Source organism: Podarcis vaucheri, assembly GCF_965113315.1.
Source record: "Podarcis vaucheri genome assembly, chromosome: 4".
NCBI lineage: Eukaryota > Metazoa > Chordata > Lepidosauria > Squamata > Lacertidae > Podarcis > Podarcis vaucheri.
In genome coordinates this window covers 29,258,240-29,285,154 of record NC_138762.1, presented here as the reverse complement: position 1 = coordinate 29,285,154, position 26,915 = coordinate 29,258,240, and the positions used below count along the sequence as shown (strand labels likewise).

General features: G+C 42.1%; 2 protein-coding genes across 9 annotated transcripts in view; one reads left to right on the top strand and one right to left on the bottom strand.

Moving 5' to 3' along the window:
• The window catches only part of B3GLCT (beta 3-glucosyltransferase), a 70,340-nt gene extending 55,515 nt beyond the window's left edge, over positions 1–14,825 (bottom strand). For 2 of the 7 annotated variants that reach the window (XM_082220293.1, XM_082220297.1), the window contains exon 1: positions 14,121–14,471. Coding sequence is in view for 2 of the 7 variants with exons in the window: in XM_082220291.1 (XP_082076417.1) it covers positions 13,017–13,104 (88 nt within the window). In the remaining 5 variants the exon portion in view is untranslated. Of the gene's footprint in view, positions 1–12,764; positions 12,894–13,016; positions 13,830–14,120; positions 14,472–14,491; positions 14,553–14,680 lie in introns of those variants that run through there. The other 5 variants (XM_082220292.1, XM_082220296.1, XM_082220295.1 and 2 more) reach the window with 5 other exon arrangements.
• Positions 14,731–26,915, top strand: part of HSPH1 (heat shock protein family H (Hsp110) member 1) — a gene marked incomplete at its 5' end in the record, with an annotated part of 45,691 nt that continues 33,506 nt past the window's right edge. For both annotated transcript variants that reach the window (XM_082220270.1, XM_082220269.1), the window contains 2 exons: positions 14,731–14,892; positions 18,797–18,855. In XM_082220270.1, the coding sequence (XP_082076396.1) occupies positions 14,731–14,892; positions 18,797–18,855 (221 nt within the window). The remainder of the gene's footprint in view (positions 14,893–18,796; positions 18,856–26,915) is intronic.

Below are 26,915 nucleotides of genomic sequence, written 5' to 3'. Positions count from 1 at the left end.
AGCAACAGCTCAGAGACTAAGCTTACACTATCTCACATGCTGAAAACAGGTTTGTAATCTCGTCACAATTAGAATAGATTGGGGGTGGTTGACAGGTGGCACAAATTTCAGTTCTAGAAAAATTACAATATTAAACAAGGCAAATGTGAAAGGCAGAAAGTGGCTTGCCTATATGTATGGAGAGAAACTCCATCACCAACAAAGATAGGAGCCCAAAATGACTCCCATCTTAGGGAGCAACAAATAGGTACCAAGGGAAAACGTTCTTCAACCAGGCCTTTGGCTGATTAGTATTCTACAGCCTTTTAAATGTATTTGTGAGAGTGGGGCTTATTGATTTGTTTTTTCTGTTTTAATCATTTATTTGTGCTTTTATCTTGCATTTTTATCTTATGAACTGCCCTGAGATCTTTTGATTAAGAGTGCTATATAAATCAAATAAATAATAAATGTTGGCTCGTTGAAAGATCAAAATAGATGTAGTCTTCCCTTCACCTGCCAGATCACAAGCCAAGATCACATGCCTGGGCTACAAGTGAAGTGTGCTTGTCTTGGCTGTTTATGAGGAGTGAGTAGGTAGCCTGCCCTACTGCTCAGTCTGCTTCAGCGCAAGCCCATCCCCCCTATTGATCCTGAAGGAGGTTGTAGTTGAGAGCTCCATAGAGATGTTTGCCCCAGGGTATAGCAACTGTGAAAAAGGTGAATTTCATATTGGGGATCATTAGAAAAAGAAATGAAAATTAAAAATGTCAGTATCATAATCCATGGGGCAACCATGCTTGGAATACTGCATACCGTTCTAATCATCTAATTTCAAAAATGATACTGCAGAGTTGGAAAAGGTTCAGAAAAGGGCAACAAAAATGATTAAGGTGCTGGAGCAATTCATCTAGGAGGATAGGTTACAACATCTGGGGCTTTTTTGTTTATAGGAAATACAAGAGGACATACAGTAAGCCTGCAACTTGTGTTCACTTTACTTGTGCGATTGCAACCTTAGGTGTTTGGGGATTAGGAACAATTGGAGAGCCAGGGAAACTTAGCGCTCTCCTCTCTCCATTTATTCTCCCTTCCCACTCACACACCCAGTGGGTTTTCCTCACTTACTGGGCTTTGGGAAGGGAGCAGGAGGGCTCTGGCAGTATCCCAAAGGCCTGTGACATCTTCCCAAAGCCCAGTAATCATGATAGCGCCTTCCTTAATAGCCTCTGGGAAGGAGATGTAAAGGGTCTAGGAGAGTCCCAGAAGCCAGTAGGGAAGGGGCTTCCTTCTCGCTTCTCCTCTGGGAAGGGCATGGGAGGGCCCTGAGACCACACCCCAGTAAGCAGCCCTAACAGAGAGATGTTTTTGCTGATTCCTGACTTTGCCCCATTTTGCCTTTGAACACAGAACCCCTGAACAAAACCCTCTAGCAGGCCCACTGCATGCTAGAGTTATATATGATAATGTATAGTGTGAAGAGAGCAAATAGCAGAATATTTTTCTCCTTCTCTCATAATGCTAGAGCTCGGGGGTCATGAAGCTGAACGTTGGAAGATTCAGGACAGACAAAGAAAAGTACATTTTCCTCACAGCACAAACTATAGAATTCACTCCCACAAGGGACAGGCCACCAACCTGAATGACTTTAAGAGGATTAGACAAATTCATGGAAGATAAGGCTACTAGCCAACTGGCTGATTCTGCCCCCATCCCCATAATCCAGAATTGTTTACCTGCTATGTTTGTTTCTTTCCCACCCTACTTTTAAACTACTGAATGCAATCTTCAGCCTGTATCCATGAGGAGAGCATGGCCAACAACATAATATTAACATGCACTGAGGAAAGGAGCCATCTGCTCTGAGAAGTGCTTGATTCTCCACTATATTCATCTTCAGTGTTTGGAAAGGGATTTGCATGCATACTGCAACTCACTGACTAGTAACAGTCTGAGAATTAACAGTGGTGATAGGTTGATTTTAGTGAGAACCGAGTCCATGAAAGGGATGAGCTGTGTTATGCAGAAAAGCTCTTTGGGGAATTAACCATTTCAAGTTTGGCATCCTTTAAATTTATTAACATGCTAAATAAGTAGGGACCATTTTTTAACTTCTGAAAGATCTCCACTAGGGTGAAAAGCAACTTCAGAAATGTTCTGTGTAAATTCCTGCTGTTGTGTATCAAACAATTTCAGCGCTACAGGAGATAGATCAAGAGAGCGGAACAGAAATATTCAGTAAGTGTCTGATCTTATATCCCCTCTTAGCATATTTGGCTGGTCTGGGTCCTCTTTCCATGGTAATTACAGCTGTTCCCAATATTGCTCTCCAAATGATGGATAAAGAGGCAGGAGTCAAAAGTATAATGAAGAGGGTGGGCAATTCATTAAAAAAAAGGTGTTTAGACTAGAGCCTGGGGATAACTGCTAACACTTTCCCAACTGACTGAAAGCAAGAGAGATTAGATTGCTGGATGGAAGTTGCTAGACACAGAAAGGAGCCCACACTTGCTCTTGCTCTGCACCATAACTTATTAGGTAAAGGGCAAAGGGACCCCTGACCATTAGGTCCAGTCGTGGCTGACTGGGGTTGTGGCGCTCATCTCGCTTTATTGGCTGAGGGAGCCGGTAATGTGGCCAGCATGACTAAGCCGCTTCTGGCGAACCAGAGCAGCGCACAGAAACGCTGTTTACCTTCCTGCTGGAGCGGTACCTATTTATCTACTTGCACTTTGACGTGCTTTCAAACTGCTAGGTTGGCAGGAGCAGGGACCGAGCAACAGGAGCTCACCCCGTCGCAGTGATTCGAACTGCCAACCTTCTGATCAGCAAGCCCTAGGCTCTGTGGTTTAACCCACAGCGTCACCCACGTCCCACCATAACTTACTAGTTTCATGCTATAGCTTTTTGTAGCCATGAAGACAGGCCCAATATAAGCTTTCATACTTTATTATACATATTTAAGATATATATTATGGATAAAAATATAACTTGTGTCTCAATACATTATGTCAATTTATCAGAAATTATCAGCATATGGTTGCTGTGCCTTTAAGCATTCTGGGAGCAAATCTATAACAGATCTGTCACAGTTTATATTATGCCTGACAAATAAGTAATTCCAAATAAAAGATTCACAGTGCTGACATCCCACATAAATCTGTCCTTTAAAATGAAGTAAAAAGCTACCTAACAGTCCCTACACACTAAAACCACCATCACTACTGAAAACAAATGTCAATATTCATGCCTCTGAATGTCTTTGTAAATAGCTTGGGGTCACTTTTGTGAGGAAATATAACAATAACAACATCATCACCATCATCAAATGAAATAAAGATATTAGCAATTAAACAGACTAAGAGAAATCAAGGCTCTACACTTACAATAAGTAGATACCTAGCCCCAGTACACATCTCTAAAGTCAAACTTGGAAATACATAGTTTCAAAGACCTCCTAGATGTCTCTCAACTACGTTATGGTATAACTCAGTAGGTTGCTCATTTTGGCTTTAACAAATTATACCTAAATAGAGTAAGAAAGCAGTTTAGATAATAGGGGCACAGAAACGAAACTCAGGAGATCATGTGGAAAGCCTCCATATCCTGTCAATTACCACCCAAGCACATTCGTTACACCTTAATTCCATGAAATAATTTGTAATGCTATTTTAGAAATTAGGGGTGCAATCCTAAATACACTTACTGTTCAGAGTCATACTAAAAATAAATGGGACTTACTTCAGAGTTAACAAGCTTTGAATAAGGTTACAAGAGTCTTAATTGTGTTTTGAACTTAACAAATTAAACACTTTGCACATGTAAACTGCAAGGCACCTCTACGGCTTCTATTTTCAAGGTCAACACACAAATGCTGATTTGTACAAACCTTGTATTACTTAGAAAATAATATATTACATTGTAAAATGTATTTCAGTGCAAAATCTCTACCTAAACATGGTATTCACAGTTCCTCGCCTTTTGCACGCAGGTGAGAGGCCACATAGGGAGATGTGAATTAAAATATGCAGCAGAAATGCTGCCTGGCTTATCATAACGTTTAAATATCTCATGCAAGCACAGAGTCTATAATTTATAAAATATTAATACACATGAACCCTGAAACAAATCAAGGATCACATACTAGTCTGCATAGGAGGACAACTTTTTTCCACTCCACAATACAGAAGAATCCTGTAAGGAATTATTTATAACTTCTCCCTCTCAAAGCACAATCTTATTTGCATATAGAAAGCAGTGCGTATCACTCGAGTTCAGTGGGGCTTATTCCCAGGTAACTGGGTAAAAGACTGCAGCCTGCCAGGTTTGAATCACAGAATTTTAAAGTTGGAAGGGACTCAGAGTCATCTAGTCCAGGGGTCGGCAATGTTTTTGTGGCTTGGGCCGGTTCACGGTCCTGCAGACGCCACGGTGGGCTGCAGTGTGTGTGTGCGTGCGTGCACACATGTGCAAACACTATTTCCAGTGCTCCTTCCGGCACTGAGGAGGCGTGTGCAGCTTCCCATTCGCTGCAGGAGCTTCCTGCAGCCAATGGGAAGCCAGCCAATGTTGCAGAAGGCGGTCCCTGCACTGATTTAGCATGGCACACGGGAGCCGACCGAGCGGGCAGCAGAGGTCCCCAAGCAAGCAGCAGGGGTCTATGGGCGACTTAAATGACCCCCATGGGCTGCTTGTGGCCCATGGGCCTTAGGTTGCCGGCCCTGATCTAGTGCAACAGGAATCTCAACTAAAGCATCTATGACAGCCACCCAACCTCTGCTTTAAAACCTCCAAGGAAAAAGAGTCTGCCACCTTCCGATGAAGTCCATTCCATTGTTGAACAGCTCCTGCTGTCAGAAAATTCTTCCTGGTGTTTAGTCAGAATCTTGTTTCTTATATGTTGAAGCTATTGGTTTGGGTCCTACCCACTGGAGCAGGAGAAAACAAGCTTGCTCCATCTTGCATGTGACAACCTTTTCAATAAGAACATGTGGGTCTTTTTCTCCTTGTTTCAGACAGTACTTATCTGTCATTCCATTAACTATAAACCCAGAGCAATTCTCACACTTGCTGCTCCAATGTTTGGATTCAAAAGTTGACCCATTTGATGATCGAAAATAATATTGGTTTATAGAAAGTAGATTTGTTGGGTGTTATCTTGGAGTGGATGTGTTGAATAATTATCTACATATGGCTGACAGATAAAGAATTCGAAGTTCTCTTTTTCCCTTCTTTTCCCTTTCTTTCTTTTTTCCCCTTTCTTCTTTTCTCATCATCTTGTTTTTCCCTTTTTCTTTCTGATCTGATCTGGTATTAATCTTTGTATTCTCTTCCAAATTTCAGTAAGATATATTCAAAGCAAAAAAAAAAAACTTAAATATTGACCCCAAATAGTTGTTACTACTTCCTAAAATAGGCACCTGTTTTCAGCCTTTCAAACTGGGAGTTCTACTCAAAAAATATTTGAAGATTGTTGAGGTGGAAGCTTTAGTCCACTTGGCAAATGAGCACAGTTTTAGAACTGAAATAGTCTGAGATGTTTCAAATATTTTACTAAATCATCAGCAGTTCAGGGATTAAATTCACAAATATTACACACCAGTGTAACAACAACAAAAAAAATCCAACACAGAGTGCTCCTGTTAAGTGTTCCAGATAGTTAGCCATGTTGTCTTTTAGGGCACTCCATTCATTTCCCCTCCTATTCAATTATCCACCATCACCCAACAGGCCACAGAACACATTCAGTTCTTATTAGGTCATTTCCAGTGGCTTTTCCTGAAGATTTTAATAGTCCAGCTGTTTTAATAGTCCTGTTGATACTGCCCTCTTGTGCATGAGTGGTGCCATAATGGCTAAATACATAAATGCACTCAAGCTTGAACACTGGAAATAGAGGATACTGTATTTGTTTATTTTGTATATTTGAAATTACCAGTGCCATTTAAGCAAATGACTTACCAGTGAAGCACTTGCCCCTGATTTTTTCAGGAATGAGGGAAAAAAACCTACAGGCTGACTCAAAATAGACCTACTTCATGAATATGACTAACCTGAATCCATTAATTTCAATGGGTCTACACTTAAAAATATGTGATTGAATACCACCCATTGTTTCCAGTTGCACCTTTCTGCAAATGGAAGGAGTCTCTCTGATCTAGCAGAGCCCTCTAGTAGTGGAAGAGATGCAAACAGCAAATTTTGTCACATTCCCCTTCCCCTTGCCTGCACAACCTTCTGCAATAGTCTAGAGCTAGTCCCCTAATCCTCCAGAGCAGTGGTTCCCAATTAGCTAAGTACTACGGATCCCGTTTTTCAAAAGTCAAGCCACAGACCCCCTACTTTTGAAAATGTTGATATTCCAGTGGTAATTGCTGTTATGTGTATGGTCCCAACACACCCTCCAACACACCCCAGTGCGAAACCAGGCCATGTGTCTTCTGGGTCACACTCCTGTATAAGTCACGTGACCTACACAAGAACACAGTGACCAAAAACATGCCTTTTGGGCATCACAATCTTGTGCAAGGCATGCATTCAGCACAGCAAAAAAACACACAACGGGATGTCCTGGACAGTTGACTGGTACGTGCCACGGACCCCCTGGGTGGGTTACGCAGACCCCCTGGGGTCCACAGACCACAAATTGGGAACCACTGCTCTAGAGCAAAGGTCTGTAGTGCAAATTGGTAGAAGACAGCTTCCCTCTCCTTCCATTAGCAGACGCCTCTGCTGGATCGAAAACCCTTTGACGATTGTAGTGCAGCACTTCATTCAACCCTAGGGGTGTCTAAAATCTGAAGAAGATACTCCACCCACATATATTTTTTCAACCACTCTGGGGGCTTTATTTTATTTTTTACAATCAAGCAGTATATAAATTTTATGAAATATATTTAAAATTTGAGGTTCACAGACATGTTATTTGATTGCATATTGTAAACAAGCTGCAAGAATACTCTAAACTAATACCCACAGAGACTGTATATCAACCTTCCTTTCGATGAATGTCTTCCATAAGATAATAACAACATAAGACCAGCCTGGCTGGATCAGACAAGGCCTATCTGTTCCCTCAATGGAGACCCAGATGCCTACTGGAACCCTCCTGCTTGTGTTCCTCAACAACTGGCATTCAGTCCGAACAGTGGGTCTTAGAACCCAAAGGAAAGTTCATGGAAGGGAGCATGCAGAACCTGGCATTCCTGCCTTCTCCTTCCCCCATCATCCCCCACAAAAAAGCCTCTCCCAGAGGTTAGATTCCTGGTGAATCGGTTGACATGGTACAAGGGCTGAGCGGAAATGAGTGGTCCTCAAAATTCAGGCAAAAGCATCTTCCATGGGCAGGAGCCCTTGAATCTTAATATATGCTTGGGGACCAGCCTTGAAAAACAACAAATTTGAGTTTTTCTTACTTATTCCTGTTTTTGAGATGTATATGGAAGCTGTAATTTGGATTTTATCAGCTGACAACACTAGCTGCTTAATGCAGTACAACACAGAATAGCTAAATACATGCTGTTAGGGAGAAATTCTTACCTTAACTAGCAAAGTATCAGCAGCCATTCTGATACCAGCAGATAACATGCAGCTAAAGGTAAAGGAAAACATTCCTTACAGATGTGCTGCATTTAAACCTCTCTCCACTTTTACTCATATGCTGTCTGTTTCATCAGATAGCAGAAATAGAAATAAGAATCAAAAGTAGAGATCAGCCTTGCCAATTTTCACCCACCGACGGATAATGCTTTATGCTCAGCCATTTCCAGTAAGTTTTTTTCCTTTTTTATGCTTAAGCTATTTTCAGTGCAGGAACTGGGGTGGGAAATGCCACTAGGAGATGGAAAGGGAAATGAAAACTACTTTTCAATGTTCAATAAGTAAAAAAATCATTTTCAAAGTGCCATCTTGTAAGTACCAGAAGAAGACTATAATACAGTCTCATTCTGCAATGACAGAGAAAAGCTGTTTTAAACATTCTCCTTTGAAACGAAAAGGCTGCTATCATACCACTCAAACATTCAAACATTTCTATTAAATTCTTGTTTTAAGACAATGTACAGGTGGTATTTCTTAATAAATAGAACCTTTCTTACTTGAGTGTCCAGTTCACACACTACAGCTCTAACAAATACTAATGCCAGACCAACTAAGGTGACTGAGGTGACCAGTTCGCCTTCCTGTATCTCACTGAAGTGTTTTGCACTACCTTTTTAGTGTTCACCTTTATCAGCTACAGGCTGGATTGCAGATCTCTCTGCTAAAAAGTAATGTAATGTCACAATACACCAGAAGAGTTAGTCTGTTAGAACGAGGAAAGGCATGTCTCAGCAATGTCAAGATGATGCATGCAAAGAAAGAAAATTACAAGCAGAAAAACCACATATCAGTAAGTCACTTGTGTTATGTTGGAAGCGCGCCTGCTCTGAAGATGTCATGGATGAGTATGCACCATCCTTACTATCTGCCTACCATTCCTCTGAGAGGCTCTGCTCAAAACTTTGGCTATAGGGCAGCGGGCCTCTTCAGAACGGACACAGGTGCAGAGGTACTAACCCCTGCTCAAAAGGATGCACTCTGAAACAGGTATCAGACATATTAATTCAATCCAACCAACAAGCACAAGCTACATGAAGACTGCCACAATTCCCATGCTTATCAAAATTACTCCCAAAAGGATCAGGATAGTTGACCCAGTGCAAAGTTCTAGAAAGAACTCTGCCTTCTGCTGCAGGGATGAAATCTTATGCAAGAGGTTCATGATTTTATAATTTTTATTGTTTAAAATGTATTAGTTGCCTTTAGTCAAAAGTTTTTAGAAATATTAATACTGTTTTAGAAAGCATCTACCTACAACACCTGCTGCTGACAAATTTGAACCCATTTGCAACTGAGGTGCTGGATAGCCTAGTCTTCAGCTGGTGGGTCAGGACCCACTAGTGGGTTTGCAACAGGAGCACTGCCACTGTGCAACTATATAGTAAAAGATTAAGAAATGGGTCTCTAAATGCATGTTTCAGTTAAAAATGGGTCCTGGGTCTGAAAAGGTTGAAGATACCAAGCCTAGTGTATCTCTCTGGGAAAGGTGTTTCATGTGTGAAAAACTGCATTACCTGGTATTTCTTGCTTTAAGAATGCAGACACCCTGGGAAAAATCTTTTTGAAGGGCAGGATATAAATGTTATAAATAGACTGAGATACCACTAATGAAAAGACCTTTGCATCAGCACTTCCATTCCTTGGTGCTGCAGACCTAATAATGGCAATATTTTTAAAGAAAGAAAGAGAGAGAAAGAAAAAGCTCTTAACTTAAGAAAGCATACCCTGCTCCTTTTCTTTCTTATTGTCTACCAGAACATGGGGTTATGCAGCCAGATACTGGTAGATGTCCAAATATAGAGAGGAGCTTCTTAATTTACAGCTTAATCCTATACACTCAAAGTCTCCCTGAGTTCAATGGGGCTTAGTCCCAAGTAAGCTGGTATAGGACTGAACCCTTAATACAACAAAATATTACAAAATTTGAGAATGTCCATAACACAGAATCTGTTCATCTGCAGACACTTTTCTTTCCTATAATGAGTCAGGCAAACTGGGACTGCAAAGTATTTGCTCCAAAATTATAATTTATTTTTATTCCCTATAGCTGGAATTCTGATTTTTACAAATGCAATCTTGGGAGATTCTATGGTATTTATCATTTAATGAAAGCTCACCTGCCTGTCCAATAGTACATTTTTTAATCTACTTTCACAACACCCAAAACCTATTACTGATATATTTTCACAATTTACTTCTTCCCTGCTGTTATTACTCAGAAAGTTCAAGATCTTTGATACAGAGGCAGCCAGGAGCAGTAAAACAGCAAAATAAATCATTCTTTTACTGTGAAGTTTTAATATCAATTCTCCTGACTGCTGCTGCACAAAACTGCAACAGCCTGTAACCTAGCCAAAAAAGATCTGCTAGCATTATAACTGAGTTGAAAGAACTAAACTCAGAAATCTAAATATTATATCATATTCATACTACACATATGAATGCCATAGATTAATGCCACATGCAATCTCTGTGTGTAACATATGTTAGGGGAGAATTAATTAGTTGATGCCACATGTAAAACTATGGTTTTCACTTCAGCATCTAGGAAAAGAGCAATGTGTGATTTGATCCACACTGAAAAGGGCACAAGAACCCTTTATGCTCAAACACCTGTCAGTAATTTGTGTCCAATGATTCTAAGTAGCCAAGGGTGTTAGTAACATAAGAAAAGACCTGTGGAGCCAGGTCAAAGGCTTGTTGTGTTCAGCATCCTGTTCTCACAAAGATCAACCAGATGTCTAGGGAAGGCCACAAGCAGTACATGAGCTCAATCACACTCTCCCTATTTGTGATTCCCAGAAACTGGTATACAGAGCATACTGACTCTAACAATGGAGATAGAACATAGCAGCCACTGATAAACTTTATCCACCATGAATTTGTCTGATTCCCTTTTAAAGCCCTCCCAAGCTAGCGGACATCACTACATCATGTGGCAGGAATTCCATAGTTTTTACCATGTACTATGTTAATAAGTACTTTCTTTGGTTTGTCCTGAATTTTCCATCAGTCAGCTTCATTGGATGGCCCCGAGTTCAAGCAATATAAGAGAAAGAGTTCTCCTTATCTACTTCCTGCGCATCATGTAGTATATCATATAGTATATATGCTTATTCCTGCTAACATGCTCCCCCCCCCTACTGGACTTTTTTCTAAACTAAAAAGAACCAAACATTGTAATCTTTCCTCATATGGGAGTGACTCTTGATAATTTAGGTTGCCCTTTTACAAACCTTTTCCAGCTCTATGGTATCTCATGAGATGACCAGAAGTGTTCACAGTATTCCAAGTGTGGTCTTACCATAGGTTTGTATAATGGTATTAAGATATTGACAGTTTTATTTTCAGCCCTTTCCCTAGCTAGAAAGTTGCCTTTTTTACAGCTGTCACACACTAGGTCAACACCTTAATTGAGCTCTCCACCACTAAGATCTCATTCCTGGGCAATCACAGCTGGTTCACTCTTTACACTTGTACTCATTGAAACACATTTGCCATATTGCACCCAGTTTGGAGATATCCTTTGGGATTTCCTATCAATCCCCTTTTTGCTTTAACCACCATAAACAATTTGGTATCATTAGCAAGCTTGACTACCTAACTGCTCACCCCTAACTCTAAATCACTTAGAATAGCAAATTAAAAAGCACAGGTCTCAATCTCTATATCCCTCCATTGGAAGAACTGGCCATTTATTCCTACTCTCTGCTTCCTGTTCTTTAAAGCAGTTACTGATCCATAACCGGTGATTTCCTCATATTCAATGACAGCTAAGCTTACTCAAGTGTCTTTCGTGCGGAACTATCAAAAGCTTTTTGAAAGTCAAAATACACACTACTGACTGAATCATTTCCATGTATATGCTTTTTGAGACTCTCAAAGAACTCTAAAAGGTTAGTGCGAGAAGACATCCTTGCAGATGCCATACCAGTTCTGCTTCAGCAAGACCTGTTATACTACATGGTTGGTAATTCTATCTTTAATAACAGTTTCTGCCAGTTTTCCCACAACAGACTTGCCCAGATCTTCTTTGGATGCCTTTTTAAAAATTGATGCCACTTCCAGTCCTCTGGCACAAAGGCTAATCCTAGAGACTAATTGCATATTCCACTGTGAATACAGATGCAAAGACTGCTGTGAAGACCTTTTTGCCTTCAACAGCTTCAACAGCTTGTCCCTGGTGGTACCTTTCTTGACCTGCAGTCAAGAAAGATGCAATCAGACTGAACTTCTGTTATGGTGAACAACCCTCAAGCATTCTAGAGACATCTATCTTCCCTTTCCCTTTCCTTTCCACGAATCTCCTCATTTTAGGGAAGTTTCATCTTTTTAAGTCAAATGTGATTGTGTTCCAATTTTCTTGGCGATTGCCCACTTACATACATGTTGAATTTGATAGCACTGTGGTTACTGTTCCTAATCTTGCCCCAGGTCCTGGGTGACATCCCTCTGGTCAGTTACAGGACCAACTGCTGTAGGGCGTGATCATTAACAGTACTTAGAAAATTTAGCTCTTTGTCATCACTGGAAAACATATGAACCCAGTCTATGTGAAAATAACTGAAGTGGCCCATTACTAAAACACATCCTCATTTGGTTGCCTCATTGATTTCATTCTCCATCACCCTGGACCATTTGGTCAGGTAGTAAATTACTCTTAGGGCCTAGTATCATCACCCATAGCAATTCTGAGGAAGAGACTGCTCCTTTTAGTCAGGCAAGTTGACATGTAGTCAGCATGCCCATCACAAGGCCAACTATCTGCACCCCTAATGATTTAATCAGGCACTACCAGGATCACCCAACCTCCAACTTGGAGGACTATCCTTGACACAAGAGGAAAACTGCTCATCTCCCAAAATGAGATCCATTCTAAATTACTGATGCTCTCCTTCCCCAAGACTCTCATTCTCCATGGCAGCAAAGGGGTTGCTACCCTGGGAACAGGATGTAGCTATGGCATCTACAAGAGTTTCATCCACCAACCTGTCTCTCTCAGCTTCTCCAGTTCTGCTACCTTGGCCTGAAGGGAATCAGCTTGTTCCCTAGGGGCCAGGAGTTCATTGCACTGAGTACACAATCATGACTTCTATCCAACAGGCACATGACTGTGCATGAGACATTCTGTAAAATATACTGGATAGCTCCCACACTGCTCCTGGCTTTCTAACTGCATGCTTAACTCGTTATCTTGGCTTGACATTTTGTCACTGAGGCAAAGATGCAGTATCAGCTGGGGCTTCCCTCTTGCTCATGAAGCAGGCTCCTTCACTAGGCTGTTGTATACGTATGGCCCCAACTAGCTTCCGCAGCTGAAAATGAAGCATAACTCCCCTTGCTTTAACAGCTCCACTGGCTCCCAATCTATTTCTGGGCACAATTCAAAGTGCTAGTTATGACCTATAAAGCCCTATAAGGGTTTCTGCTATACAAACCTGTCCAGGCTCTGAGAACTTCTGAGGAAGCCCTTCTCTCAGTCCCACCATCCTCACAGCACGTTCTGTGGGTGTGCAGCCTTCTCATGGACTGCTCCCAGGCTTTAGCCTCTCTGTCTAGGGAGCTCTAAACTGGCTCTCTCCTTGTTGCTCTTCCACTGGCAGGTGAAGACTGTTTTATTCCAACATGCTTTGGGAACTGACTGCTTCTAAGGAAAGGGCTCTCAATAGTGCTGGGCTGTTTTAAATATTTATATTTTAATAGATTTTTTACCACTGTTTTAATTCCATCACAGTTTAGTTATTTTTTTAACTATTATCTTCATATATGTTTTTAGCTAACTGTGTTTTATCCATGTTGTTTTAATTTTTGTGAGCCGCCTTAAGTTCTGGTTCTGGGGAAAAGGCAGGATATTAAACAAATAAACGGAAGGTGCAGCCGATTCAATCAGAAAGGTCCTCCTTTGAAAAACCAGTTCCAGTGAGGAGGAATTAGAAAGGGGAATTGATGTAGCTCACTGGGGAGCAGTAATTTTTGTCAGCAGATCAGTATAATGGTTAAAGGTCCTTCTTTGTGAACACCATCGTCAGCACACATTCCCAATCACTTAACACATATTAATCAGCCACCCTTTTAAAAACAAGCAAACTACTCAGTGCATATTTCCACAGGGGGGATAAAAACAGCCCAGCTGTGTTCTGGCGGACCTTAGACCTTTCAGTGTTTTAAGGAATGTAGCCTTCATGCACCCTGTCATGCTCAGAAACACAGCTTAAAGGGTGGATTTTTCCCTAGCCCACCGGTCTAGGCTAGTGGGTCGCAACAGGAGCACTGCCATGCAAATATATGGCAAAAGGGTGAAGAAATGGGTCCCCAAACGCACGCTCGGGTTAAAAGTGGGTCCTAACAGGTTGAAAATACCTGCCCCATAATAGCCCACTACTGCTGGCTTTACAGGTGGAATCGGGAACGGCTTGGCTGTTTGCCTTGGACTAAATCTCCTTGACGCAGAAGGTGGCGATCTTATTATGCTCTGTGCCGTCTTATGCCGTGAGCAGCGCCCCACACAACCCCCCCAAAAAAATAAAAATAAGGTCCCTGACCTATGGGTAGGAGCTTTCTGTGGATTTAAAACGCCGCTTCCTCCGAGGCTACGGCGGGTTATCCTAGCCCACGAAAGCCGCTTCTGCCGCACCAAGCCGTGCCGTCGGTGCCAAAAGGCTCTCCCCACCCGCCACCCCCGGGGTTTGCAGCTGCCCTTCTGGAGATGAGCTGCTCGGGCTCTTTCGCCTGGGGGCTCAGCGCCCACCCACCGCCAGCGCCACCTCAGGAAAACAAGCGCTTCCTCAGGGCTGTCTCTCTCTGTGCGGCGACGGCAGCGGTTTAAACCCTGAAGGGAGAGGGAAACGGACGGACGGAGCGGCTGCCGCTCGACAACACGCGAAGGGGACGCCCGCCCATCCCACGAACAAACTTCAAGGAAGCGGGGCAGAGAGGCTCCCTCGCGTATCCGGTTCCCCTCACGACGCGGCGGCGGGCAGCCACAGGGCGGCTCGACCTCTCTTTCCCCCGCCTGCCCGAGAGGGGAAGCGGCGCCGCGGCGTCTCCTCCCAACCGCCGCCCGCGCGCCACAAAATGTCCCCTCTCCGTCCGCCCCACTCACCCCGGGCGCAGAGCGGGAGCAGGAAAAGGCAGGCGGCTAAAGCGCGGGGCATGGCGAGGAGGAGGCGGAGCAGGCGGCGGCAGCAGCAGCTTCGGCTCCACTCCTGTTCCTCGCGGCGGGGAGCCCGTCCTCTCTTCCCGGGACTTCGCCACTGGCCGCTGTTCCGCCTCTGCTGGCAGCAGCGGAGCCGACTCCGAGCGGCCTCAGAGGAGGTATCGCCGCCCAGCAGAACCGGGCGCCGGGAAGCCTGTGAGGGGAGAGAGAGAGGGAAAGAGTTGGAGGCTCAGCGGCGCCATCTCGCGGGCCGAAACGGCCGCCGCTCGCTTCTCCTCCTCAAGATAACCGACACGAACCGTCTGGAGCGGCGCCTCGGTTCTTCTCCGACGGCTGCTGAAGGGCTTCTTCTTCCTTCACCGGGGCAGCTTGGGCTGTGTGTGTGTGTGTGTGGAGACCCGCAGCCCCTCACCCCAGGGCGCCTGCTGACCGGCCTCACGACTCGCCTGCTTGGGTGCTCTCAAAACAGGCGCTGGGAAGAGTCCCCTCCCTCGTCTCCCGGGCACAAGACATGCCCGCTAATGTTCAACGAAGTGGGGCCGAACAGAACATGACAGGAGAAGGGAATTCAGGGGAAGCTAATTCAGGTGTGGGCTGACTTCTGTCTTCTGCAGTCTTAAGGCAGGAGAAAAAAACAGCGTCGTCAAGGCCTCCCATTGATTTTTAATGAACATAAACAAAGACTGCATACTCGGGTCTCTGAAAAATATCAAGGCGTAGCTCACCTGTGTTAAATGGCGCCTGGACATAATTGTAAAAGCCTAAGAAGGGCCTTGCTGGCTCAGTTTTAGCATTCATTGCGCCCCAAGAATCCAAGCAAGCACCAAGCCATATTTGATCCACTTAAAAATTGGCTTCGCCTCTAGGTATCTCTGCTTAGCATCAAATCCATCATAGACAACCTGGAGCATGAACTCTATGCTATTCTGTTCCAGCTGTTTTTGTTTGTTGAGATCTGGCAACAAAGACTAGCGCAAATCTTGTGAAATGCAGTGGGGCTTATGACATTTTACCACTTCCTAAGTCAGACTTTCATGTTGAGGGCTTACTAAATCAACAATAAACTAATTACAGCTAGCTGTGCTTAGGTTAGAAGGCACAACCTCTACAAAACTCCATTAAATATTTAGCTACAACCCTTTTAACAAGATAACCTTCACATTATTCATGTCCACACAAATTTTCAACATGCAGCAACTTTCACCAGCTCATGTTTTTCGCTTTCCTTGAGACATACACCCAACCACTTTTCTTGTGTACCTAGTTACCTGTCAAACTTCTAGTCAGGCTGCTAAGGTTCCATTCCACATTAATGGTGCAGTTTGGATAGGAATTACCAAAAATCATGGTTACCTGGTTCATTTAGGAATGGTTTCCAGAGCAGTATTCCTAGACGAAAAACATTAAAAAGTGTGTTTATTTTGTTGTAAGCATTGACTAAGAAGTCTTTAGGGATGAATTTCTTTTTAATGCATACACACATGTGAAATGGTAATCAAAATGCCATTTTAAACTATTGCATACAGACCCAGAAGCTGTGGTTAATCAACATTAATTCAATTAGAAAATAACTGGTTCTGCACACACTTAAAAACTTAAGATATTCTGCTACAAACACTATACATACTTTCCAAACACACCATCCCATCTAGGAAGCACGATAAATATAGCAAACATCTTCAGGCTATTCAATTCTCTAAGGAAAACTATAGAATACATTTTTAAACTTATCACTTAAGGGAAAATAATTCATGGATTTAAAATAGTATTATAGTCTCAGCAAAAGCTCAGAAAATTAAACAGCAAGGATAATAAAAACCCCAGCTAAAAACGGATACTTTAATAACATTTCAGGAAGGTTAAAACTACAACAGACAGATAATGTTGCCCCTTGAAAGCAGCAGCCATAACAATTAGTTGTTGTGGTGGTGATTTAATCTTGTACTTTTTTATGCTGTTAGAACTGCAATCCTATGCACATTTACTTTGAAGTAACTTCCATTGAACTCAGTAGGATGGACTTGTGAGTGTACATTCATAGGACTGTGTTTTTTAAAGCCAACTTTCTTTAACACACACTGTCTTTTAACATTTGGTAACAGAAAAAAACATTTATTATGATATAACAACAACAACAACTTTTATTTATACCCCGCCCTCCCCAGCCAAGACCGGGCTCAGGGCAGCTAACATCAGGTAAAAACAATTGATTAAAATACAACTCAAAAACAAGATTAAGTACAAAATTAAAATGCAGCCTCATTTCAGTAGAAACTCAAAAACTTTTTGAGGATGAAAAATGTCAAATCTTCACCAAGGCCGACTATCCAGACTGGTCCTACGTGGGCCAGAAAAAAGCCAGGGAAGTCCCCAAATAGGAGTTCCATCACTGAAGGAAAAAGGAAAGGGGGAGGGGATCAAGTTGATTCCAAGCCAAAGGCCAGGCAAAACAACTCTGTCTTACAGGCCCTGCCGAAAGAAATCAGACCCTGCAGGGCCCTGGTCTCATGAGACAGAGCATTCCACCAGGCCGGAGCCAGTGTTGAAAAGGCCCTGGCTCTGGTTGAGGCTAATCTGACTTCCTTAGGACCCAGGACCTCTGGGGTGTTGCTATTTATGGACCTTAAGGTCCTCTGTAGGGCATGATGATGTGCCAGCAATCACAACAATCCTGCATGAGTGAGATTTGCCATTTGCTTCATGTGGTTTTTTTAATGGATCAGGGTCAAGCACTTTTCCTCTTCACAGAAAACAGAATGCCATTAACTGTCAAGCAACAGATTGTAAACAGAGCAAGTAGGTGTTAAAATATTAATGAAAACCCTATATTAGCAATGCAATAAAACGGTTAAACATTTTATATTGGTAAATACTGTATTAGTGCCTTTTAAGACACATTCTAATGATACACCAGTTGTTACCTTTCAACTGGAAACAATAATGCAAACCATTAGAAAACAAGCACCATTACAAAGTTACGTATGCATTTCAAGGCTGCAGTCCTCAAACAGACTTATACAGAAAATATCCTCCTCACCTGATGTATGCTGCACAAAATCCATCTTCTAATTAAAGCTATATATAGCTGAAGGACATCCCCACTGATTCATTCTGTAATTCAATGTCTTAGAAGTGAAATGAACCAAGGGTTTCCATCAAGAAATTTAACTGTAGTTCAAATGACAAGTTCAATGTACCTAGAGATACCTGTGTAGTCAACAGAAATGAAATATTACCGCCACATAACATGGAAACATTTTATATGTAGGAATATAATCTGTTGACTTTACTCTTCAATAATTTTCAAAACAACACATACCGCTACAACAGATTGTGCTGTTTTAATTTTAGCAACCTCAAGACGCCCTGAATGCCAAATCCGTTCCCCAGACTGTCTTCATGTCATGCCAGTCCATTTAACTATAGCAATTTACCATACTTTCCCCTGTAAGACAGCGTTCTGATTGGAGTGCAAAGACCTACGTTTGGACATGCCCAGTGAGATTGTTTGTTTGTTTATTACTCTTTGAAGGAACTCATGTGTTGCTTGAGAAGTTGGACCTAGGTCTCAATTACTTGGGCCTAAATCTCATTGAGGAATGGATGTAATGCACAGTTTCTTAGTCCCATGTCCCGTTGAGACAGATAAAATTTGCTTCTGAGTAAACATATATAGACTTACAGGGCATGTCTGTTAAATATCCTTTTGTAGCATTCATTATAATTTTGAAATCAAGCACATCCCAAAAAATGAATTTATTAGCCCTGAAAGAATAATTCTCACATGATAATTTTCTATGGTCAAGATTCTATATCTTACTTGCTGGACACAGCATTTCTTATGGCAGAGTTGTTCTACGGAGTCATTATTTTTAAAAATGTAGGAATCGCAATATTATTTCTAACCTTGCTCTGAATTCTGGGAGCATTACCTATGTGAAGGATAATAATAACAAACATTTATCTCTCAGCAATAAATGCCTGTCTGACATTGTATAGCTTTATATTATATTGCTGAGATTTCCATTTGTAAATTATTCATGTGTCCTATTTGTAATACAGGTTGCCAGGACAAAGAAAACAAGATATAATTTAAATCCTTCGAGGCTACATGGCTACAGGCAAGTATCGTTTTTAAAAAGTTGAAGGTTTTCTTTTAAAAAAGACCAGTTGTTGTTGTTGCTGCTGCTGCTGCTGTTATTAACCATCACATCTGGGAATGAAGAAGTTGGGGTATAGTTTGTGAATATTTTGATATTTCCCAGTTGAAAAATAATGCCAAGGACAATTTTTTTATTTAAATAAAACACCCGGAAAAGGTGTTCTGTGTCAACAAAAAGCATTTGCTGGTTTTTTGGCTCTTTCTCCAATTATCTGAAGATGGCAAAGCAGAAGTTCCCACCATTAGTAACAGACACTGCCAATCTCAGAGCAGAGCAGAGCCAGAAAACACCTCTGCCCAATACACTGGAGCTGGTGCTGATCACAGTAGACCAAGGGTGGGGAACCTTAGGCCCAAGGGCCAAACGTGGCCCTTCCAGGCCTCTCTATCTGGCCCCAGGGCCACACACCCCACCAGCCTTCCTTTGTGCCATTCTTTTGTTTTTCCCTGGCTGCAGTGTGCCCTTAAAGTCTGAAAATGTGTCTTCCTTGCCTGGATGGAAGATAGAGAGAGCCTTGTGTGCGAGTGTAAAAACGAGCCCCTGTACAAAGGTAAAATGAGCTCTGCCTACTTTTGCATCTGCCCTCGCCTGCCAGTGGCATGTGGCCCCTGGAAGGCTATGCTGAAGGAATTTGGTTCTTGAGCTGGAAAGCCCCCCCCCCCACTGCAGTAGAGAATGCTGAGATAGATGAATATGTAGGCAGGTTTTTATGTTTTCTATTTGTCCCCTGCTGATTCCAGTTTACATGGGACTTCATGCCTATACAGTGGTACCTCAGGTTACATACACTTCAGGTTACAGACTCCGCTAACCCAGAAATAGTACCTCGGGTTAAGAACTTTGCTTCAGGATGAGAACAGAAATCGTGCTCCGGCGATGCAGCAGCAGCAGGAAGCCCCATTAGCTAAAGTGGTGCTTCAGGTTAAGAACAGTTTCAGGTTAAGAACGGACCTCCGGAACAAATTAAGTTCTTAACCCGAGGTACCAGTGTACTGGATTGTCAATTTTTACCAATAAGGTGCAACAACAGATTTCTAAGCAGTTCACGTTTTAATCCTAAAAACTTCGATAACGTGCTTGTATCAGCGATAATGCTCAATACAAATTCAAAATCATTTAAGAGTACATTAAGAAGAAACATGATGGAAGATAAGAATGGATTATCTGAACTCTTTCAAAGGATTCAGCACAGGATTTTTTTCCCACTTTTTTTTTACTCTTCTCTCTGCACACACATCAGGCAGAAATCAATTAGAAGTATGCCTAATTAGCTGGATTTACAACTGAGCAGTAAAACACAATGATACCGAAAGCAGAGCAGGCCAATTTACTTAATTGAATTTCTTTTGTCTATCCTGAATCAAAAAGGCAATAGTTTTCTTTTTTCTTCTAGATTCCACAAACTTTCCTTTGCTATACTTTTAAGGACGCAGTCCTACGATGCCAAAGATACAGCCACCACAGGGTTGCTTAGTAAGTTCAGCAGCCCCTTAGACTTATACTTGGGGACCCTTGGTATTCACTACCACTCTAGAGCCAAACCTGACATAATGTATCACTAAGGCTATCAGGTTTTTTTTTTTTTTAATTAATAGTAGCTGTGGGGTCTGCAACATACAGGGCAAAATATTCATTGGAAGTGCAGCACATAAGAGCGAAGGTTTTGACCCTTTCTGCCCTGCTATGATTCCATTTACAACTGCCACCTGCTACTATTAGCCCAAGGAAAAAAGATCTAATTGGTACCAAAAAAGAGACAACATTTTCAGTTTTTAAAAATCCTTTTAATGTATTGCCTGTGGCTGCCAGGTCAGAATGAGTGGGACTCTGTATTCAGCTGTTTGTATACTCTAAGGTTGCTTCCAGCCTAACACAAACTATTTATTGTTCTGTTGTAAGTTACAATGAATTTTCCACACTATTAGGACTCCACACTACTCCACACTAGGTTTTCCTATGTTAACATCCTGCTACATTCCATCCACACCAGTCAGCAGTGACATACCTGCCATGGGTGACACCATTTGAATCTCAGCACACCCTCACTCTTACCTTTGTTCCATTTTTTTAAAATCAATCTTTTAATTATCATTAAAGTGATTACTGCCCTAAATCCTGCAGCAGTAACAACACAAAGGGGGAGGTTGCAAAGCCTCCAGCTAAGGAGCCAGATCAAGTTCAGAGCTTGTTGCTGTAGGTCAAGAGACCAGTGTGCCTGAGGCTGTTAGAAGGACCTTGCATACCACCAGGGCTTGAGAAACCAAATGTCTCCCACACTACTCACTGGCGCAGAAAGCACACCAGACAGGTGGCTACAGAACATAGGGGAGAACACCTGTCTTCAGGCCAGGGACATTGGGCTTTTAAGATCTCTACAAGAGACAAAGGTTTAAAAAGGCTGGGTGAACTTCTGATCTTCGAGGATGCAAGCTGCTCACTTGGAGCAATTTGTGGTTCCGCACCTTCAGACCTGCCTTCCCTTGTGGGCATCAGCACCAGACCAGGATAAATGTTTTCACACATACGTACACACACGTACATATAATAAAGGAGAAGTGTAGCAATATAACATAATGTTATTTTTGTATTATAATGTGATACTACAACACTAGTTATTAAAAAAATGATATTGGGCTTCCAAGTACACTGTGAAGTCTTGTGCAGAGGGCTTTTCAAAACTTACAATGAAAATATGGATGTCAGATGTGCACAGTCCTGCCCCACCCCCATCCCCAAAGCCATATAACACTCAAAAGGGGCTTTGGGGTCTGACATTTTGAGGGATGAATTTGATGGCCCCATTTTCATATTTTTCCAAAATGGAAGAGTCCTATATTACACATGGGACGCAGGTGGCGCTGTGGGTTAAACCACAGAGCCTAGGACTTGCCGATCAAAAGGTTGGCGGTTCGAATCCCTGCAACGAGGTGAGCTCCTGTTGCTCGGTCCCTGCTCCTGCCAACCTAGCAGTTCGAAAGCACGTCAAAGTGCAAGTAGATAAATAGGTACTGCTCTGGCAGGAAGGTAAACGGCGTTTCTGTGCACTGCTCTGGTTTGCCAGAAGCGGCTTAGTCATGCTGGCCACATGACCCGGAAGCTGTACACCGGCTCCCTCGGCCAATAAAGTGAGATGAGTGCCGCAACCCCAGAGTCGGCCACGACTAGACCTAATGGTCAGGGGTCTAATGGTCACATGGATCACATTTCAGAGCTTTAGCCCATCAGAAAATTTCAAAATAATTTTGGTAGGGAAAGGGATTCATAAGGCCCAAGCACCTTTAACTATAGCACTAACCAAAGTTATCTCATGATACATTAGACCTGACAGCCCATCTCTGCCACTTAGCCTCTGGCCTGGTTGGACTTCATGATCCTAGGTCCCCACCTCCAGGTGCTAGGGTACCTATGTATTCCACTTTACAGGGGAATGTCTAGTCCAAGTCTGGTTCAAAGATAAAGACCTATATGAAAGGAGAGTAGTAGGGGCCTTGAAGCTGCCAACCGCCAGTTAGCACCTTGACAGCAGACTGAGCTAGCACATAAGTTACCTGATCACACCCCGCCCCCCATGGTGAGATGTACGCTATTTCTATTTAAATTATACTAATTTCTAAATTTACACCTGGGTACATTTTATGGAACTCTGTGTCCTCTTTTTTTGATGGTGCATTTCTTCAGTTGGGGAAGTGAATAAGTGGCAACCCTACAAGTCACTTTCCCCCCTGTTTTAGCTTTCTGCAGAGGCAATCTATTCATGTCCCATCTTTCTAATGCCAAACTCTTAGAGGCAAGATGCATCAGAATTTTGCAGCGCTTGTGCATGATTGGACTCCACTTGTCCCTCTGTTATATGCAGGATGGTTGCAATCCTGCTCTAGCAGCCTGCCCTGGACTTTCTGAGCAGCCATTTGCTACCTTGTGCAAGCATGCATTCATATCATTATGAGACAAACAGCTGAAAATAGATGGCCAGTAGCCAATGCCCTTCCTCCTGAAACAACAACAACTACATGAAGCACTTTCAGATTAGAAACAATAAATATTGATTTGATATCCATATGCCCCCCTGGGAAATGGATACAGCAAAAGTCTACACTCCCTTCTCCCCCACACCAGCATACACTCTGGACATGAAATACCTCTATGTTGCTTGCTGCAGCAATCAAGCTCTCATGCTTCAAACACCTTCCATACTCAGCTCTGCCTACAAGAGATAAAGGTAAAATATTACCTTTTGAATGGGAAGGTCCTTCTGCAAGCACGGCAGCCTGTGATTGATCCTACAGGCAAGGACAAGAGCATATATTATGGGTACTGAAAATGCAGTGGTGTTTAAATTGTTTAAGCATTGCATACAGCAATTGTAATAAAAAGGCAATACATGTGTGGGGCACATTGTTTTCAGTGATTTAAAATGTATTCAATTGGAAATGGATGCTATAATCATGGTTATGGTCTGGAAAACTTCAGCACAGCTGCTATTCGGAAGAGATGCACTAAAGAGCAAACTAAACTAAATACACTAAAAAAATAGTTCTCATGTTTGCCACAGGGCACTGATAATATTTTCTAGCAATGTCACAGAAATGCATATTGCCAGGCATGGAAGTATGAATCTTGGTGGCTCATAATGCTGGCCATGGTTGGGGCAGTTATGCTTCTGAATACCAGTTGCTGTAAACCAGGGTTTCCCACAGACATCTATGTGGCCAATGTGAGAACAAGATGCTGGACTAGATGGTCCACTGGCCTGACCCAGCAGGCTCTTCTGAAGTGTCCAGAAAATTCTTCTCTGGCTGAGATTTAAAACTGAGCTGGAGAAATCAAGTCTTTCGTCCCACCCACTTTCCTTCTGCATTCATTGCCACTCCAGCAGTGTGGTGGGATGGAGATCCTTTCCTCACCCACAGCCTGCAAGGTGTCTGGCACACTGCTGCAGTTGAAAGCCAGATATCAGAAGCCCTGAACAATCTAGTTTCCCAGCACTGCTGTGCAACTTCTCCACCCTACCATAGCTGACATCAAAGCAGCAAAGCAAATAAGGTGGTGGATGGGAGTGAGAGTTTGGAGGAAGGGGAGAGGGCAGGCAGATAGGTGGGTGAGGGGCAGGAGGTTACTGAAGGACCAGACCCTGTTGTACTCCTAGGGACCTTTGGGGTGGAACAGGACATAGAATTGGCATAAACCAAGCTATTTTCAGTGTTTTGGTTTTAGAACACACCAAGCTGTTTTCAGAGCTTGACCAGAGCAGTTCACTGCTTCACTAATATTTTTGAAGAGCTCCAAACATGCAGAAATTACTTGACAAGTTAATGGCTCTTCCAGATATTAATTTTCTGCATATCTGTAGATGTATATATCACCTTCAGATGTTACAGATTTATTTATATAATTCCAGGAAACCATAGACTTACATACAAACGCTGCCTTACAAATGTAGCTGTGCAGTTTAGTCGGCATGCTTTGTGATTATGGCTGTCTATACATAATATCTAGGTAGTTTCGTGAAAAAGCTTGAGCCATGTTGAGGAGATACATGCTTTTGTGTTACTGCCTTGGCAGACGTCTCACACTGTTCCATTGTTTTTGTTTACCCCAACAAACTTTATCAAGTTATCTGTTTGGGAATGGGTGTGTGGATACAAGATTTGCTCCCCCCACCCCTGTTTGCACTGCATTCAACTTAAGAAAATAGAATAGTGAGTGAATGCAGATACTATTTCCAGGACCACAAAAGGACAAAAGTGAAATGAAAGATTACCAAGTATTAGTGTGGACCTAGGATGGATCTAGACACAAAGAAGCGTTTCAGTTAAATGCGTTGCAAACTTTGTATGAGAAATTAGGTTTGCAAAAACAGAACTCCACAGTGTAATCTGGTGTCACAGTGTTAGAATGCAAAAACAACACACATAAAGTGCATTTTCTTTGCCAGCGTAGCTGAGTCTATAGCAATTACAAGAGCAGGAAACACATGCATATGAGAAAAGCAAAAAGAGTAGCGTACCAAGACTGAGGACAAGAGTGAAGTGCAATGCTATAAGAATTCTGGCATGGATGTGACCTAAAAACTTTCCAAAGAAAGCATGTGTGTGTGTGATCATCATCATATAGCAGTAAGCATTCTCCAAAGGCCCTTCTGTAGGCTCCTCTGACAAATGAGATACAGTAGGTGGCCCCTGCGGTGAGCCTCTTCAATGGTGGCACTTCTACTGTGGAATATCCTCACTAAAGAGGGCACTTACTTTGTAGTTTATTTATTGCTCTGTGAATATCATTTTATTTCCCCAGGATTTTCAGTTTTAAAAATACATATTAGTGCTGTTTAGACATTTATCGGTACTGTCTGTTTTATTCTCGTGTTTTAACTACTTCAATATGGTGTATTTGTATATTTCATGGGTTTTGTTTTCATTTTTTTAATTTTACACAGTCCAGAGTGTATTGTCAATGAGTGAAATAAAAAATGTAGTGAATAAATAAATAGAAGAATGTGATCTTAAAAGAACAACAAAAAAAGGATACTACTGTATGTCAGCATTACTGTCTCTCTGCCATTGGATAAACTGCTTAGCGGGGTCAAAAAATGTTTCCTTATAGCCATATCCAGTATTTCTATCTCAGATGTTGGTGTGCTTGATGTGGCTAGCAACAAAACAAAGGCACTCTGCACATGCTCAAAGTCATTATCATCCCTTTCTCCAGGACTGCAAACAAATTCTACAGCTGAGCTCTAAAGAAGGATTACTGCCCATCCAAGCAACGGAATATGATTTTCTAAAAATCATAATAGGGACAAGCTTGTTCTGCCTATAAAAGTGAAGAACACCAGTGTTTTCCATGTGGTTAGAGCTCCCCCTAGTATTCTGATTATGTTTAAAAGAGTTTTTCCCTGATTTGATGCTGTTATTAGACACCAACAACCTTTGTTTTCCCCCCAAACAAAAATAATGAAATAGTAACATAGTAAAATAAATATCAAAATAGAGCCCTTCTAAACATTCATTAAGGTGTGTTTTTTCAGATAGTCACCAACACTCAGTCATTCCAACTTTCAATCACTAATGTTTGCATTTTGCAAAGAAATTTTTCTGAAATAATGTTCTGTTGTTTTTATCTAGTATTTTTCAGAAAAAGCACATTTGAAATTGTAACACATACTACGTGTTGTCCTACTAATTGAAGTGGTCTAAAAATGTTCTCTTCCATGTAAAAAAAGAAGCGAACAAGTTTACAAAATGTCAGCCTAATTAAGAAACCACTTAAGTAAGAGACTCCAGTTGGATTGGAGTCAAAACATATTTTGTGAAAGTATATTACTGAAATCAATAAGCTGAGTGTGAAATAGCATAATAGTTTTATAGTCAAATAAGTTATGTTTTGTAAAGTCTCCTTACACACAGTCAGATACACTCACATCCCGTTTATAATTTGGATGAGGATATGTGGTTTCAATGTATAAATAAGCAGTGTAGTGCAGCAGATAAAGTGATGGATTAGGTACCAGGGAGACTTGGGTTCAAAGACTCTAGTAATTGAGTGGCTTGGGGCTAATTTTCAGCCAAAGCTACCTGACCAGGTTGTTGAGATGAGCTTCATGAGCTGCTGTGAAGGCCAGAATCATTTTGGCAAGCTGTCTGAAGGAACCTGGGAGAGAGGCACAGAGATGTATGGGAATCCTGTGTTGGCCTGCTCTGAAAGACTGGCTCCTCCTGAGATGCAAATGCTGTGAAGTGTCTCCCCATTGAAATCTTCTAGGGTAAATATGTGTAGATAAATCTCATTTCAAAGACACTGCTGCACCTCACTTTTCCCAAAGGAACACAGACTCTGGTTGAGTGCCAAGACTCCTTGGACTCACTTGGCAGAGATTAGGGTTGCCAGTAAGAATATTACGTTTGTAAAGTTTCAAGAAAGTCTAACTCCTGTGCTCCTATGACTTGTCAGTATTATTAGTAGGGATAATGTGTCTGGAGGAATCAGTGGATTACCAAAGAGGCAGAATAGGCACTGGCCTA